At 33.5% G+C, this 16,181-nt stretch overlaps 2 protein-coding genes across 2 annotated transcripts in view; one reads left to right on the forward strand and one right to left on the reverse strand.

Moving 5' to 3' along the window:
- The window catches only part of LOC150094329 (ubiquitin-conjugating enzyme E2 J1-like), a 246,020-nt gene that overhangs the window by 173,476 nt on the left and 56,363 nt on the right, over positions 1-16,181 (forward strand). The window lies entirely within an intron of this gene.
- The window catches only part of LOC150094330 (mitogen-activated protein kinase kinase kinase 4-like), a 104,439-nt gene that overhangs the window by 31,929 nt on the left and 56,329 nt on the right, over positions 1-16,181 (reverse strand). Inside the window, exon 6 of the mRNA XM_090412402.1 lies at positions 12,105-12,221. Within this exon, the coding sequence (XP_090268528.1) occupies positions 12,105-12,221 (117 nt within the window). The remainder of the gene's footprint in view (positions 1-12,104; positions 12,222-16,181) is intronic.

The raw sequence follows: 16,181 nt of genomic DNA on the forward strand, positions 1-16,181 counted from the left end.
AGTGTCTCCACCTTATTTATTTTGTGCATTCCAATGACCTGGGAGCTATGCAAGTGATAATGTTAATGTAGTTACCAGTGGGACCCCATGACAGACAGGTCATAGGGACCAGACTAAGAGAGACCCTAATCCTCCAGGTTTGGGCTCCTTATGACATGCTGACTATCCATCTAATGTAAAAAACCTATGAATAATGAAACCCAGCACTAGGTTTACAAATCTGACTCTTCATAATGGCAAATGATTGGAAGTGACCAATGGATTTTGAGTTGGAACATGGAATATAAAAACTTTGTTTAAACCTGGATCTCTTCATTATGTTATTGATGTGATAGAAAATTACAATATTCAGATCTCAGCTGTACAAGAAACCAAATGTCCAAGACATCTAAACCTACAGACAAATAATAGATTAATATTTTATAGTGAAACATACGACAGACATGAAAATGGTACACAATAACATCTTGCCATGTGTAAAAACTTTCACACCTATATAATCAAATCATCACACCTGTAGATGATTGACTATTATATCTGTATTTCTGGTGATCTGTTTGATATTGCAATTAATGTTCTTGTACCAACAAAAGATAAGGATGATGATGTTAAATGTAAATTTTGAGGAAGTAGAATGAATATATAATTGTTCACCTGGTCATTGTATAAAATTAGTTATGGGTGACTTTAATACTAAAATAGGAAAAGAAACAAGTACAGACCAACAATTGGTCCAGGGAAGTCTGCAGGACATTAGTATTGACAATGGGATTAGAGTTATTGATTTTGCATCCTCCAGAGGGCTTACAGTTAGTGGTACATACTTTCCCAAAAGAAATATCCATAAACAAACTTGGTTCTCTCCAAATCTGACAGTAAACAAACAAACATATCATTTAATGATAGACAATTAGGCACAACACATGCATAGAAATGTCTGTACTTAAAGAGGAGTCGATGCAGATAGTGAGCAACACCTGGTAATAGCACATTTCAGGCTAAAACTTTGTCAAATGGAGAAATATTAACAGAAACACTAACTGATATAATATTGATAAAATGTGACGGTGTAAACTTACAAAGACAACATGCAGAAAATACAATATTCAAACTCTCCTATACCTGACAGAAACAAAAAAAATAACTGGACTCAAATCAAAATTTTTTGCTGCTCATTGTGCAGAAGAAATTCATAAACAACAGAAAAACAAATGGTTTAATAATGTATGTAAAGAAGCTATAAAGAAATGTAATAAGGTGAGGTTAAAAAGGCTACAGGACCTATCACCAGAGAATACTGCAAATTACTGGACCTTCAGAATTTAACTAGTAAAAATACTGTGTTGAGTGAAAAGGCTGTCAGAGAAAAAAAAAATAATTGAAAATACAAATAAGAGGTCCTTCAGATGCAGTGGGATACTTAAGATGCAAGGAGATTTAATTACCCAAGAAAAATAGTGTTGAGGAATTCAGCATATTTTGAGACTATGAAACAAGACATCACCACCAAACATCACATGGAAACTTTACACTGAGCAAAATTCAGAACAAAATGTTGACGAATCCATTGAGGTGTCTGGTTGAAGCTGAGCATGTCATTGAAGCACTAAAAAATAATACAGCAGTCATTAAAAATAAAATAAAATTACAGCAGAACTTCCAAAAATTGGAGGAACACTCTTAATAACAGAGGTTGATGAACTCATCAGCTTGATATGTAAAAAGAAGAATTCCCATTTGATTGGAACACAGGTCATATTGTGTCCTGTGTTCCAATTCGTTTGGAACACAGGACACACTTTTTTTTTTTTTTTTTAAAAAAAGGAGATCTTATGATACTGATAACTAGAGGGACACCTCTTTCTCTCTTGGACACTTGTTACAGAATACTGCCTACACTGATCTGGAAAAGAACTAATATATATATATATATATATATATATATATATATATATATATATATGCTTCAAACATCATAGGAGAGTATCAGTGTAGCTTCTGCAAAGGAAAGCTGACAAATGATCATATTTTCCCAATCCAACAACTGTTAGAAGAATATTATGAATAACAAACTTAACAAAAAATTAAATATGGAGTCCTCTTGTATTGCTCGATGAGCAGAGGAACCCTACCTGTGAAGGATCTACAGTTCTGTTTTTTCATTTGTGGCTTGTATGACTTATGTTATCCTTTTAATTATTACATGACATCTCCAGGGAGTCCAAAGACTCATCGAGGGAGAGCACCAACTCTACACCTCTGTTTCCACCAACTGCAGCTATAGGACATGGTCAACTGGGCAATGGGCCAAAGGTGCCGCACATCCGGGCGACAAAATAACAGATCAAACATTGAACAATGCTATTTTATTGATCTACTACCTGGTAAATTTAAATAATATTTTTTTGAGAAATGAGTTAAAAGAACGGTATAAACATAAACTTTGAAAAATCTCGCTTATAATTTAGCTTATTTATGTCGTGTAAAATTACGAAATTGTATAGAAGTTATATTGAAATTTCCCATGCAAAGAATGAGTCAGCTAGTTAATAAATATTTTAGTTTATATCATAATGACAATATTAATTTTTGGTCGTGAAAGTTATGCAATGTAGAGCCAAAGCGTGAATAAATTATTTGTGGATGGCACATTTTTACTTTCTCCCCCTCTTTTTGCTCAAAATTTTGTTATTTTGGCTAGAAAGATGGAGGTCCTGTTTTCCCTGTTTTATACTGTTTACTACCTAATAAGACTCGTGAAACATACACAAAATTATTTTATACGATACATGAAATGTGGCCATTACTTGATCCCGAAAATATAAATGTTGATTATGAAATTGCCATTCATCAAGCTTTACGTATAGTATTTCCGCAAGCTAACATAAATGGTTGCTTTTTTTCATCTCGTACAAAATCTTCGTAAGCATTTAGCTTCATGCAAACTTTTAACCAGATACAATTCTGATGCACAATTTATTTTAAATTCAAAAATGACCACAGAACAAGATATTATTTATGCTATTTCTGAACTTGAGAATCATTTATCCAATGAATTTGAAACCAATTTTAGAATGGTTTACGAATACATACATAGGTCATCTAAGGAATAATAGAACCAGGGTCCACCGATTTTTTTCCCTCAAACGTTTGGTCTGTGTACCAAAGAACAATAAATGGAAGCGATAGGACAAATGATTTTGAGGAAGCCTGTTATCAAAAATTGCAATTGAGCTTTGGCAGCAGCACAAGTACCCAAATTTATGGATTTTTATAAATGGACTACAAAAAAATTAAAAAAAAAAAACAATTGATGTTGATTATGAAAGAGCAGTAGCAGGTTTTCAACATCAGCACAAACGTAGACATTACGATGAAGCCTGACCCAAGAATTTTGGAAAAAAGTTATAAATTACAATAGGGAAAATATAATAGAATATTTACATGGTGTTGCATATAACTATAATATAAATTGATAAATTTAAAATAAAAATTTTGTTTTGAATTTCATATACTGTTTTGTTTGAATGTATAATATGTAACATGCGTAAATATGTTTGTTAATTACAAAAGAATATTAATAAATGAATTAAAAAAAACTACATTTTTTCTTTATTTTAATATTGTGCAATTAAACCTTTTCATTTTTAAATCATTTCTGGACCACTCTTTTTAACCATCTCTTTCTTAAATGATCCTACAGATTTTGATATATGATATAATTCTTCGAAAGTAAGCTTTTCGAACGATCAGTTCTTCATAATGTCTATGTCAGGTCTGGATTAGTTTTAGTTTTTTGTTTTTTTTCTCAATTATGTGGAAATAACTCATAGTTCATAACTTATAACTCATTAGTCTTAACCATATTTATATTTATATATATTTTGCCAATATTTACAAGAAAAATATCTGCCAAATCCCTGCTAAGCGTGCAAAAATTTGTAAGTTTCTGTCACCCACTTCTCTATCGCCCAGTTGTCGCGTACCCGCAACTACTACCATCTACACCAATGCCATCTACCGCCCACCACCACTACTCTCACAGACAATCATAAATATCCATGCCCACGGCGGGATTTGAACCCACAACCTTTTGGCTGGAGAGCGGCCTTTACTTTTTGAACCAGATGTTATGCAGACTGCAAAAGGGCCATTCAAATCCTGGAGATACTCAGTGATATTTGGATCACAAGCTTCTATGCATTTCCATTCATACCAGGTTTTGGTGCAATGAAAGGAATGGGTGCCTTTCATATGCATGTGCTATAGAATGACATATGCATGTGAGTTACAAGATTTAAGGTGGCCAGTTTTGAAGGTACTAATGATCCCCGGTTTTCTGTTAGACAGTGGTGAGAGTCACAGAAAGTAGATATGTCCATTTTTTTTTGAAAATGGCTTTATTAAGAATTAATTCAGCTGATTAAATTTGAACCATACCACAGCTTTTGATAATGATAGATTACAAAGATATTAGGCTCTAGATAACTGAAGTACATCAAAAAAGAAAAAAATTGCAACAAATCAACTTGTACAGTTTTTGGTTCTTCCTGTAAAGCCTAAAGTTAGATAGGGCTAAATGGCCTCCATTACTCCATATATATGGGAACAAAAAGGTGTTAGCTGATAGCCTGTAAAGCTGGCGAAAATGGACATGTCCCCTTACTGCAGTTAGTGATTCATATATTGACATGGCAAAGCATGTAAGCAAGAGGTCCATTAGAAATTTATCTTCTTAAAGAAGATTCATGTTGATGATTGGGACATTCATGAAAAGGTCAGATATGTTGAAACTGACTAATAAATCTTCACTGTTGAGCACATGAACTTGGTATGAATGTAATTTCAAAGAAGACTGAGATGTTAATCACCTAAATCTCAACAGGAATGATGGCCTAAGAATCTTCATGTTATGGATGGTCCACATACAACCTATATTGGTTCAAGATTCAAAGAAAAACATAACAGTTCAAACAAGATACAAATGAAAGAATAAATTGCAGATCTTCAATAATCCAGGTCTCCAGCTGATTACTTTACTAGTAAGTGAAAAGAAGGACTTTGCATATTATTATTTATTACAGCACAATACTATAGATAATAATTTTATGTTATAATTTGAAAACTGTATTATTTCACTATAACAAAGAGTTAAAAATATAACAAAACAGACCTATACATTTTGTATTCAGTCACTTGATTGATTACATATTCTTATGGTTAATACAGTGACTTCTGATCTTTTTGGCTTTTGACCAGATCATCAGAACAGAACTCCATCATGAGTCAAGGAATGACTGGACAGGATGTTTCTGAAAAATTCTGTATTTATCACTTCTACAGTTTTAATTATGTTCAACTACTCAAAACATATGACGTGTATCACTATGTTTAGTATTCAAGAACTGAGAAGGTCTGATGGAATGTACTACTGGAAGCCAGGGATTTAAAATTTATCCTGAGCATGTAGAAAAAGCAACCTGAGTGAGAAAGCAATTTATCTGTCAGACACTTGAGGGGTCAGATAACTAAAGGTACAATTATGTGATGCTGTACCAGAAGTCAGTTGATCTACTAACCTATTTGAGAACTGGAAAATTGAGAGATCACCCAAATAGTAAACTGATGATTATAGAAAATAATGTTTTGGTTTTGTAAATAGTAAACTAAAATGTTTCATTAACTGCAGTACATATAATGTGAAGAAAAGGGAGAAGAAATGAAGAAGGATGACATCTTGATTCATTTTTTCCATTAGAAGTATGGAATATATATTTCCTTTATAAGGAAATTAACTCATTTCAATTCATCTACCACAACAGTTATGTATCAATAACAGGATATACTTGCCCACTTGTTTGTGGCAACTGGATTTTCTCTGTTGGTGAGTAGCTGTGGATTGGACAAAATCAAATATTTTTATTTTATAAAAAATAACTTTTTAAACAAAATCTTTTTAAAGTTTAAAAAACATAAATGATGCAGTACTAGCAATCAGTTTATGGAATTCCTTGAAACTAATCACTAAAACAAATCAGAAGGCTTGTACGAGTACATTTTAAAACATGGTGAGTTAGATTAGAAACATTCTCAATAATTCAATTAAACAACTCAGGCCCATAAAACTATAAGAAGAGGTGGTCATCATCATACGTATCAAGGATTTAGGCCTACCATGGCCTGTTCTGGCCTTAGAAGTCATCATTGAATTGTTTAAGAGGACGTCCTGGTTTTCTTTTTCCTAATGGCTTGCACTTTAAGGCTTGTTTTGGTAATCTTTCTGTTTTCAAGAAGAGGTCAAATACACAAAATACGATGAAAAATCATTGCTACTAATAAAACTTGGTAATACTTTGGCTCAATTCCATACACTATATTCATAGTAAGGGCAGCTCCTCATAAGTTAATTTTTCTATGAATACATAGATGAATACATAGATGAATACAACATATTATACACCAATGATGAAGACCAGATCTTTTTTTCTTGGACATAAGTGACTATGGTTTTTCATAACTAATAATAAAAAAAAAAAAAATGGTGATGTTAAACTTATGCAGCTGTTTCACAAAGACAAGTATGGCATGTTCCACGACTCATGGGCCACCCTATATATTCATTGTTTGAAATAAATGCAGGTTCTACAGTTGATTTTCTTGAGTTTACAGGAAGAAAAACCAGAGTTTCCAGGAGAAAAAACCTGCTTGTCTGTGCCAGAGATTGACTAACTCGGCAGCCACCCGAAGAAAGGCTTACAAATAGTTCCTCTGGTTGGCGATTAGAATTGAACCTGAGTCTTTCCTTGGGCAGCTTATTGTTAGCACCCACAGCACTTTCACTGAACCATACAGGATATATTTTTAATAGAAAGAAAGGTTTGATTTAGATGTATGTATAGAACCCTACACAATATCTATATCTGATATGCACCTTCAAGGTATCTACAGAATACACTACATGAAAAATTTCTGTTATTACTAATATTCTATTGATAATTTTCATGCAAATTAGTCTGTTACATGCCAGGAGTCAAATACTGTCAGATTTGACTCCTGGTATTTCCATTTTCCATCTTCTAAGGCACTTCTTAAATGTATCAATCATCCCGATTTTGGACTGCCAGTGGATCATTTTCCTGTCCACATAGCATCAAACACCTGCTTTGCTAATCTTTGTTCTCACATCCTGTTTAAGTGACCATACTACTTGAGATTAGCTCTACTCATTTATTCTTGAATGCTAATATCAACATTAATATGATTCTGCCACTGATGTTACATGTTCTTCTCAGAACTTATCTGTAGTCACTGATTGACTGTTGTATTTCTAAACCAACTCTCAGATGCAAAAGTTAAACTGGTTTGAACAGTCTTCTATATAGCTAATTTAGTGTTTTCACTAATTTCTCTTTTATTCAATACAAATTTATTCAGCTGACTTTCTATCATACCAGCTTTACTAATTCTGTTGTTTATTTCCATATTTAGTTTTCCATCTTCACTAAAAATTCTACTTAAATAGCTGAAATGTTTACTTGTTCTATAGGTTCTGAATTCAAGGTACAACTGATGGAAGATTGTTTTAATATTCCTGTCTATTTTAGTTAGAGAATTCTGCAGCTTTACCTTCAGTTGTCATATCACCTATATTATTTTTGATTCCTGTCAGTACTCTTTCCTCCATTTCAAAGTTTTTTCAATATCCTCCAGAATATTTTTGCTGACTTCCTGATATTTATTTTCTATGTTCTTACCAAAGTCTTCCCATTACTTTTATACACTTCAGTTTTTTACATTTTTCGCTATATCCTCTTAGAGTACATGCCGACTTATTTGCAGCAACTTTTGTTATGTTTTCTTATTTACCTCGACTGTCTCTAACCTCCTGAATCCTAGCCTTTAGTGGTACACAGTGATCAGCATTCATTTCAGAAAAATTATGGAGACAACAACCATGTTAGAAATAATTCCTTTAATTTCCCAATGTTTCGACCATCATATTAAGGTCATCATCTGGAGTATACAGAGACAAACTATATTACATTACAAACAGTATGACAAAGAGACATTCATTTGATCAACAATTATTCTACTGGCCTGACCATTAGGGTGAAAAAAAAAAAAAAAACCTATGTCAAAGCTCTATTCTATTTATAACATCATCAGAGAACAAATTCATATAGATAGTTTTATTACAGCAAAAGTGGTGAATTTAACATGAGAGTTGTTATATTAGAGTTAAGATCTTGGATTATTTACAGTCCCATTTATAATTAACTCTTGGATGAAAAAGTTATGTGAGTAGAATATGTGCCTTCCATATTCTTTGGATTTTAAACCATCATTATTGTTCAGATCAGGTGGTTGATAAGAATTTCACAGGCCTCCTTAAATTTACATCCATACCACATTTTGGTGTGATGTAAACAACAGGATCCTTTCCAGTAAATTCTATGCAGAGTATTCTGGGCATGATCAGAAAGGCCAGATTTATCATATTTATTAAATTTAATATGCCATTTATGTTCTTTTTTGGATTGGAATTGTGCATCCTGTTTCACCTACATAGAACAAATTACAGATGCAATGAATACAGTATATTCCAGGGTGTGCCAGCAGAGGAAGTGGATCCTTGGATGAGTTAAATAAGTTCTTTAATTTTGCAGAAGGCTCAAAGGTGGCATTAAGGTTGTATTTCTGTAGTATTCTGCCAATATATACACAAACTCCAACCACCACCCAACACAAAAACTAGGTGTTATTAACACACTAAAAAAAACAGGGCTTTGAAGATTTCCTCCAGTGAACAAGCACTTAAATATGAATAAAAAGTTATCAGCAATACCTTTCTGAAAAATGGCTACAGTCAAAACACTATCAACAAAATTCTTCACAAGACCTCACTTAAAAACAAAAATAAACTACATTACAATAAAACTAACTTACATTAAAGTTTCCAAACATTAAAGGATATCGGATAAAATAAACAGAATACTACAGAAATATAACCTTAATCTCGCCTTTAAACATCCTGCAAAATTAAAAAACTTATTCAACTCATCCAAAGATCCACTTCCTCCACTGGCCCACCCTGAGTATACTGTATTCATTACACCTGTAATCTGCCCCATATAGGTGAAGCAGGATGCACCATTCCTATCCAAAAAAAAAAAAGAACATAAACAGCATATTAAATTTAATAACTATGGCAAATCCAGATTTCTGATCATGCCTTGAATACTCTACACAGAATTGACTGGAAAGGCAACTGTTGTTTACATCCCACCAAAACAAGGTGTAAAGATGAATTTAAGGAGTCCAGCAAAATTCTTATCAACCACCTTAATCTAACAATAATGATGGTCTAAAAACCCCAAGAATATTGAGGGCACATATTCTACCTATATAACCTTTTCATCCAAGAGTTAATTATAAATGGGACTAAGTAATCCAGGATCTTAACTTTAATATAACAACTCTCATGTTAAATTAAGACACCACTTTTGCTGTAATAAAACTATCTATATGAATTTGTTTTTTGATGATGTTCTAAATAGAATATAACTTGGATGTAGTTTTTTTTTTTCACACTAGAGGTCAGGCCAGTAGAATAATGGTTGATCAAATCATTGTCTCTTTGGCATACTGTTTGAAATGTAATATAGCTTGTCTCTGTGTATATATATATATATATATATATATATGTGTGTGTATGTGTGCTCCAGATAATATGGTGGTGAAACATCGGGAAATTAATTATTTCTAACACGGTTGCAGTCTTCATAATTTGTCTGAAATAAATCTAACTTTGTGATCAATGTTTTCGTCAGGGTCTGCCACTGAATCTCCAAGGTTTGGTTTCTGTCATTGAACTATTTCCATTTTTTCTTGAATAATATTTGTGTACTTAACTGTGATTCTTTTTAAAACTTTCTTACAAACTTTTCTTTTTAACATGATATTCCATTTTATCCTGCTCAAAACTAAATAATAGCAATCACTTCTTATTTCAAATCTTTTGTCTCCTCTTGTGCCCCAAACCAGTGTGAAGATAATACTGTCAATGTGACTTATTTGTTTCTTCTCTCCATGTTAAGAAAAGGTTCTAATATAATAAAGGAAGTGTTTCTAATATAATTTTATATAGGAATACTTCATACTTAATGCAATTTTTTGAAATTTACTGCTGAAAAATAGCTGACATCAGATCAAGTTTTTTTTCAAAGCAGGCAGGCAGGCAGGTCTGGACTCACTGAATATCCCCCTCCCCATTTTGAAAAAAAGCATGAATGGAAATTTCATTCAAAAGGATTTTATTTTATTTTATAAAACTTCACATTGAAATGCAGTGCTACATACTATGGTCTACCAGAGCGATGGCCGATGCCTTTGCCCCAATAGACCAGAAAGCCTGAAGATAAAATACATCACGATCTATCCCAAACCGGTGTGAGGTATTCTAGAAGTCATTTGTTGGTGACAATACCAAGTGTGGTCTGCAAAGCTCTAAGCAACAAGATCTTAATGTTTGCTGAAGTAATGCCTATAGAAGTCAAGTCTTTGTAATTCTCACTGCACCATACACCATGAAGGTAGATGGTAGCACTAGTGAAATGAGGAGCTTCCCAAGTAGCAGATTACCCGTTAAGGGAATGAGGCACGTGCCTAGGGGCCTCAAGCTTTTTTTTGGGGGGGGGGGGGCAAGCCAAGACTATAGTGTTTTAAAATAGATTAATGTTTTCAGTAAACATTATAAAAATCTTGATTATTTTAAGCGAAAATTTTTTTTCAAAACAATTATTACGTTTTAATACATATTTCGAACAGCGGCGCACTATCTACGCTTTAAATAATGTCGCAATACCAATGTCGGCGCTAGTTGACAAGCTTCGTATTTTGAACAGCGTGCGCTATCTAAACTTTAAATTAAACTGCATTACCAATGTCGGCACATGGCACTGTTGACAGCTTCGAGGTCATGAAAACTGACATTGCTGAGATAGGAAGTTTCACCTGGTTGCTCCTTAACTGCATTTGTTATTGAATCGTGTAAGAGTGAGGTGTTTGTTTCAAAAATAACTTTTTAGTGTGACTTTTCGTGTTTTCATTACTTGAGTGTAGTCCAAGCAAAAAAAAACTTTGTAAAATTGAAAAAAAAAAAAAAACTTTTATTATTTATCATCCTTTAACAGGCAGAAAAATCCAGAAGTTCAAAAAATTCAAAAACTCATTTATTTGCCACCTAACTTTTTTATTTTTTTATTCTTTTATTATTATTATTATTTTTTGGGGGGACTCAAATATAATTTGCCTAGGGGCCCAACTATCCTTAATCTGCCAGTGAACTTCCCCAAACTCCTCTTCAGTCTGTCAAGACCTCGTTCTTATAACCGACAATGAGTGGACATCCAGTACCTGCTATCTGTGTGTATCGATAACAAACTCTTTCATCTTTCTTTGCAATTAAATTAGGTTTTCTAATATCAGCAATAGTCCTATAGTGTGGTTCAACCGCAGTCTCTCAATCTTTATTTTTCGACTGGTTATTTAATATGGAGGCCACGGAATCATGTTGCTTCACCTGAATACCATGAGTTTAAAAACAACATTGGGCAATATGAGAAAGGGTTTCACTATAGTGGCAACCTGCCATACAACTACTGTCACCTCTGCTGCTGCAGGTTATGCAGGTCCTCATGTGTAGGGCATTGATCCTAGCCCTTGTTTTTTTAGTGGATCTTACTTCATCCTAAAAAAAACTATATGCATTTCTCACAGAATTAGCAGTTACTGTTATATTTATAGTATATATATATCTAAGTAGAAATTAATATGATGTTTGCTTTATGATATATTAGGTTAAAATATATCATTCTACATCATTTCCTTGGATGCTTAATGATTCAGCTTATGACAAAATAAACTTTATAACTGCAAAGTTAAATAAGATTTTTTTTAATGCTAACACAATTTTTTTTTTCATATTTGAATGTAAGTAAATTATAAAAAAAACCTGAATGAAATAAAAATGACAGAGCCAAAAATAGCTTAGTTTTATCTTTTCCAACTTTTAATAAAATCAATTTGCTATCAAGTCTACATACCCTATGAACCTCAACTCCATAATACCGAACCAAGTTTGGGTGCTTAATGCCTTCAAAGGTACATATTTCATCAATTGCTTCTTTAACAGCTCTATGATCATTAGGTTGAAGATGCATCTGTATCGTATTAAAGATAACAGTACAATGTTTTAGGATCACAGTTTAAGTTACATACTTAAATGTTATAATAGTAATTTAGAAATTGTAGGAATATTTCTGAATTAGGGTTCGAGGTTATATTGTGAGTGGTTGGCGTAATTTAGTGCATGTATAAAATTGGTGATTTTTATCTGTTTTATTATATTTTTTTCATTAGTAAATTAACGTTTTATAGTATGTTAGAGTAGATTTTCGTGTTTTTAGAGTATTTAGTGTATTTCTAACATATTTTTATTGTAATATTTTAATATTAAATGCAGCTGTAAAATGGCACCAAAAATGCAGAAGAAACAGAATGCTAACAAGAGCAGCGAAGGTTTTGTCCACTAAAAATGATATTGAAAATAATTTAACCACCGAGGTTGCTAAGTTAAAGCAGATTATTAGACAGATGACTGTGTGTAATCCATGGCATAATTAGAACTACAGAAAGTCAAGCAGCATTAGAACACAGGAAGAATAAAAAAGTTCAAGAGAAAAATGGAAAATAAAGCACAGAATCAGGTAAGTTAGTGCGTAATAACAAAAATCTGGTTAGTAAAGTTGATTATAAAAAGAATGATGTTATTTGGTATGGTGACTATTACAAAACATGCCATTGATGAGGGGGTTGTAACATCAAGTTTTCCTGGAACAAAAATTAAAAATATAATGCAAGAATTGAAAAACAGAAATGAGAAGCAAAAAAGGTCATAATTTTGGTAGGGTTCCAATGATTTAACTAGTGATAAATTCAATATGAGAGAGGACATGAAAAGGTTGTTGGAAGAAGTGAGAGTGAAGAGTGAGAAAGTAAAAATTAATAGTATATTACCTAGATATGATAGAAAAGCATTACAAAGAAGGGCTATGATTGCAAATGATTTGATGCATAGGGTGAGTAGAAGGATGCAAGTTTTTGGATGTGTGGAGTGAGTTTGAGGGAAGACTGGATTTGTAGAAGAGGAACTGCCTACACTTGAATGCATTAAGCGACTCCATGGCATAATTGGAAGAATGACAGTACATTGTTGCCTTCAAGTGGAAAAGGTCTAAGTTCAATTCTTGTCGTGATGGGAGGTATCTTTATATGGATTTTTTCAAATGAAGGTGAGTTAGCCAATCTCATACAGAGGTAGCAGGGTTTTTTTTCTCCCAGAAACTCAGGTTTTTCATCCCACATAAAGACAAATTGACCCTTCAGAACACATGCAATTTACAGACAAAAAATACTAGTGGTAGTGGACAGTAGATGGCGTTGATGTAGATGATGTGGTAGTAGAAGTTCCATGTAGTTGGTGGATGGAGTGGTAGAGATGGAGAGTTGTAGAGTAGGTGTCCTCCCTTGAAGAGTTTTTAGACTCCTTGGAGGTATCACAAAGTAAAATATGGCATCAGAAGTCTTGAGAAATTATTAATTAGTATAAAATCTAACACAGAGTCAAAGAAACTGAATTCTGATGGAAGGAATCGCAAGCATCTGTTTGTAAGAGTGACAATGTTAGATAACTGTGTTAATGATGGGGATGGTTATTATTATGGAAATGATTATGAAGAGAGAACAATTCTGTGTTTGTCCACTTTGGACCTATGAAGCATACATAGTGATAAATAAATAAGGAACTAGATAAGAACAGAAATCAGCAAGTTGTCGAACTGTGTTATGCAGACCACAGACAAGTGTATACAAAAGAACATGCAGGTAATTTATTATGTCTGTACATGAATGCTAGGAGTATCAGAAAGAAAGGAGCAGAGTTTGTTGACTTGGTTAATATATTGGAACTTCATATTGTAGGCATTAGTGAGACCTGGCTATAAGAGGCAGACATACTAACTGTATCGAGTGCAAAGGGTACAGTATTTTTAGGAAGGATAGACAGGATAGGAGAGGGGTGGGGGGAGGGAAGCATGCCGCTAATGATATCAGATGATGTGAATCCAGTTAGAGTTTAGACCATGACTGCAATACTAATAACAGTTTTTCATGTGGCAGTGAGTTTGCAGCCATCTGGTGTGAGGTGGAGTCTAACAAGATTAAACACATTGTGGGGATATGGTGGATACACATACTGGTAGATCGGTTGCTAGTAATGAAGAAATTAATCGCCAAATAAATAAAATGGGTGCAAAAAAGAGTAAAGAGCAGCAGGCCAGAAGAGTCACAAGTGTTGTATAGAAGGCTAAGTCTGAGTATGAAAAGAAACTGGCTCTGCAAGTTAAAGACAACCCAAAAGAATTCTATTGTTATGTTGCAAGTAAAAGAAAGAATGAATTTGAAAGAATAATTCTACTGAATGCAGATGGTGTGTAGGTGACTGATGCAGAAGTGATTGTTCAACTAATGAGCAGCCATTTTGCTAAACGTTATCAACCTGGTATATGCAACATTCAACTCACTGCTACCTCTTCATCATATAAGAAAAACTGATGTGAATGAGGAGGGAGTACTAGAGCTGTTGCACAAACTGAATAAGGATTCTGCAATAGGAACTGATGGCATATCAGCAAGGATACTAAAGAAGTGTTCAGCTGAAATGACAGGGAACATTCCACAGGAATGGAAAGGTATGGTAATCCCACTGTACAAGGGTGGTGCAAAGACCAATGTATCCAACTATTGACCAATCAGTATCTCAGCAGTGGTGGTGAAGATTTTGAAAAGTTGGTTAGGGCTCACATTCAGAAATGGGTTGACAAAGAATCTCTGTCAACCCATTTCTTTACAACATACTTTTACAACAAACAGCATGGGTTTACTAAAGGAAGGTCATGTTTTAGCAACTTGGTCACATTCTATAACAACATTACCACATAATGAGTTAGACAAGGGGAATGAATACATTGATACTTTTGGATTTTGCTAAAGCTTTTGACAGAATACAGCATGAAAGACTGTTGCATAAAATGGAGAATATTGGATTGGATTATAAACTATGGAATTGGATAAGAGGATGGCTGACTGACAGACAACAAGAAGTGGTATATGGGGAAGGGAGGGTGTGAATCTGCAAGATTCAAGGTAACCAGTGATGTTACCTTGAATTTTTTTGCAAAGGGGTTTGATTTGGTTATGGCCTGTTTGTGTCCTTGTAATGGTGTTTGAAAGGGGTTTATTATAGGTTTGTGTGTGTGTGTGTGAGAGAGAGATGTCCCTCTAATTTTTAGTCCTGCTATAATATTTATATAGAATCTGTTTCAGCTCTCTGTAAGTCCCTAGGTTTCTGTCAAAGTTTTGGGTGTCAACAAACTATCACAGTCAACATTCAACTGATCACAGTCAACAAACTATATAAGTTATGTAGTTTGTTGACTGTGATCTTGTTATGTGATATGTTGTTCTGGTTACTCTAAGTTGGACTAAAATAATGTTTTAACATGACTGTGTAGTGGTATGTGTTTCACCTTAAATATTTTGTGTTCTGTCCTTGCTACTCATATAAGTGTGGGATGTTCTCTTTGTTATCAGAATATCAGTTTTACCATTTTATTTTGCAATGATTCCAATCTGTTAAGTTTGTAGTCTGCATAGAATGCATATGATGTAACTGCATATCTTAAAATGTTTTCCTGTAATGCTTTATAGATTAGTATTTTTATGTGTGTTGGAGAAATGTCTTTTAATCAGAATAGTTTGCTTGCTATTATCCCAAGTTTGTTGTACAGGTAATTTGTATGGCTATTTCAACTTTGATCTGCATCGAAGTGAAGTCTGAGATAACGTGTTGTTTTTACCTTTGTGATGGTTGTAGTTTTAGAATCAGCGCTTTGTGTATAGGAGGATGGATGTTGGATAGTGAATATTTAGTTTCTATGGGTAGGATTTGGGGTTTTTTTTGGATATCATCAGCTTCATTTTTTCATGGTTTATATATGCTGTATTCAGTTAGCTAATTAGTCATTTATTGATGTCATGTTGCATATTTGCGTAAGCGATAT

Source organism: Typopeltis vanoorti, chromosome 22 (assembly GCF_054136105.1).
Source record: "Typopeltis vanoorti isolate ZY-2024b chromosome 22, IOZ_Tvanoo_1.0, whole genome shotgun sequence".
In the NCBI taxonomy this organism is placed as follows: domain Eukaryota; kingdom Metazoa; phylum Arthropoda; class Arachnida; order Uropygi; family Thelyphonidae; genus Typopeltis; species Typopeltis vanoorti.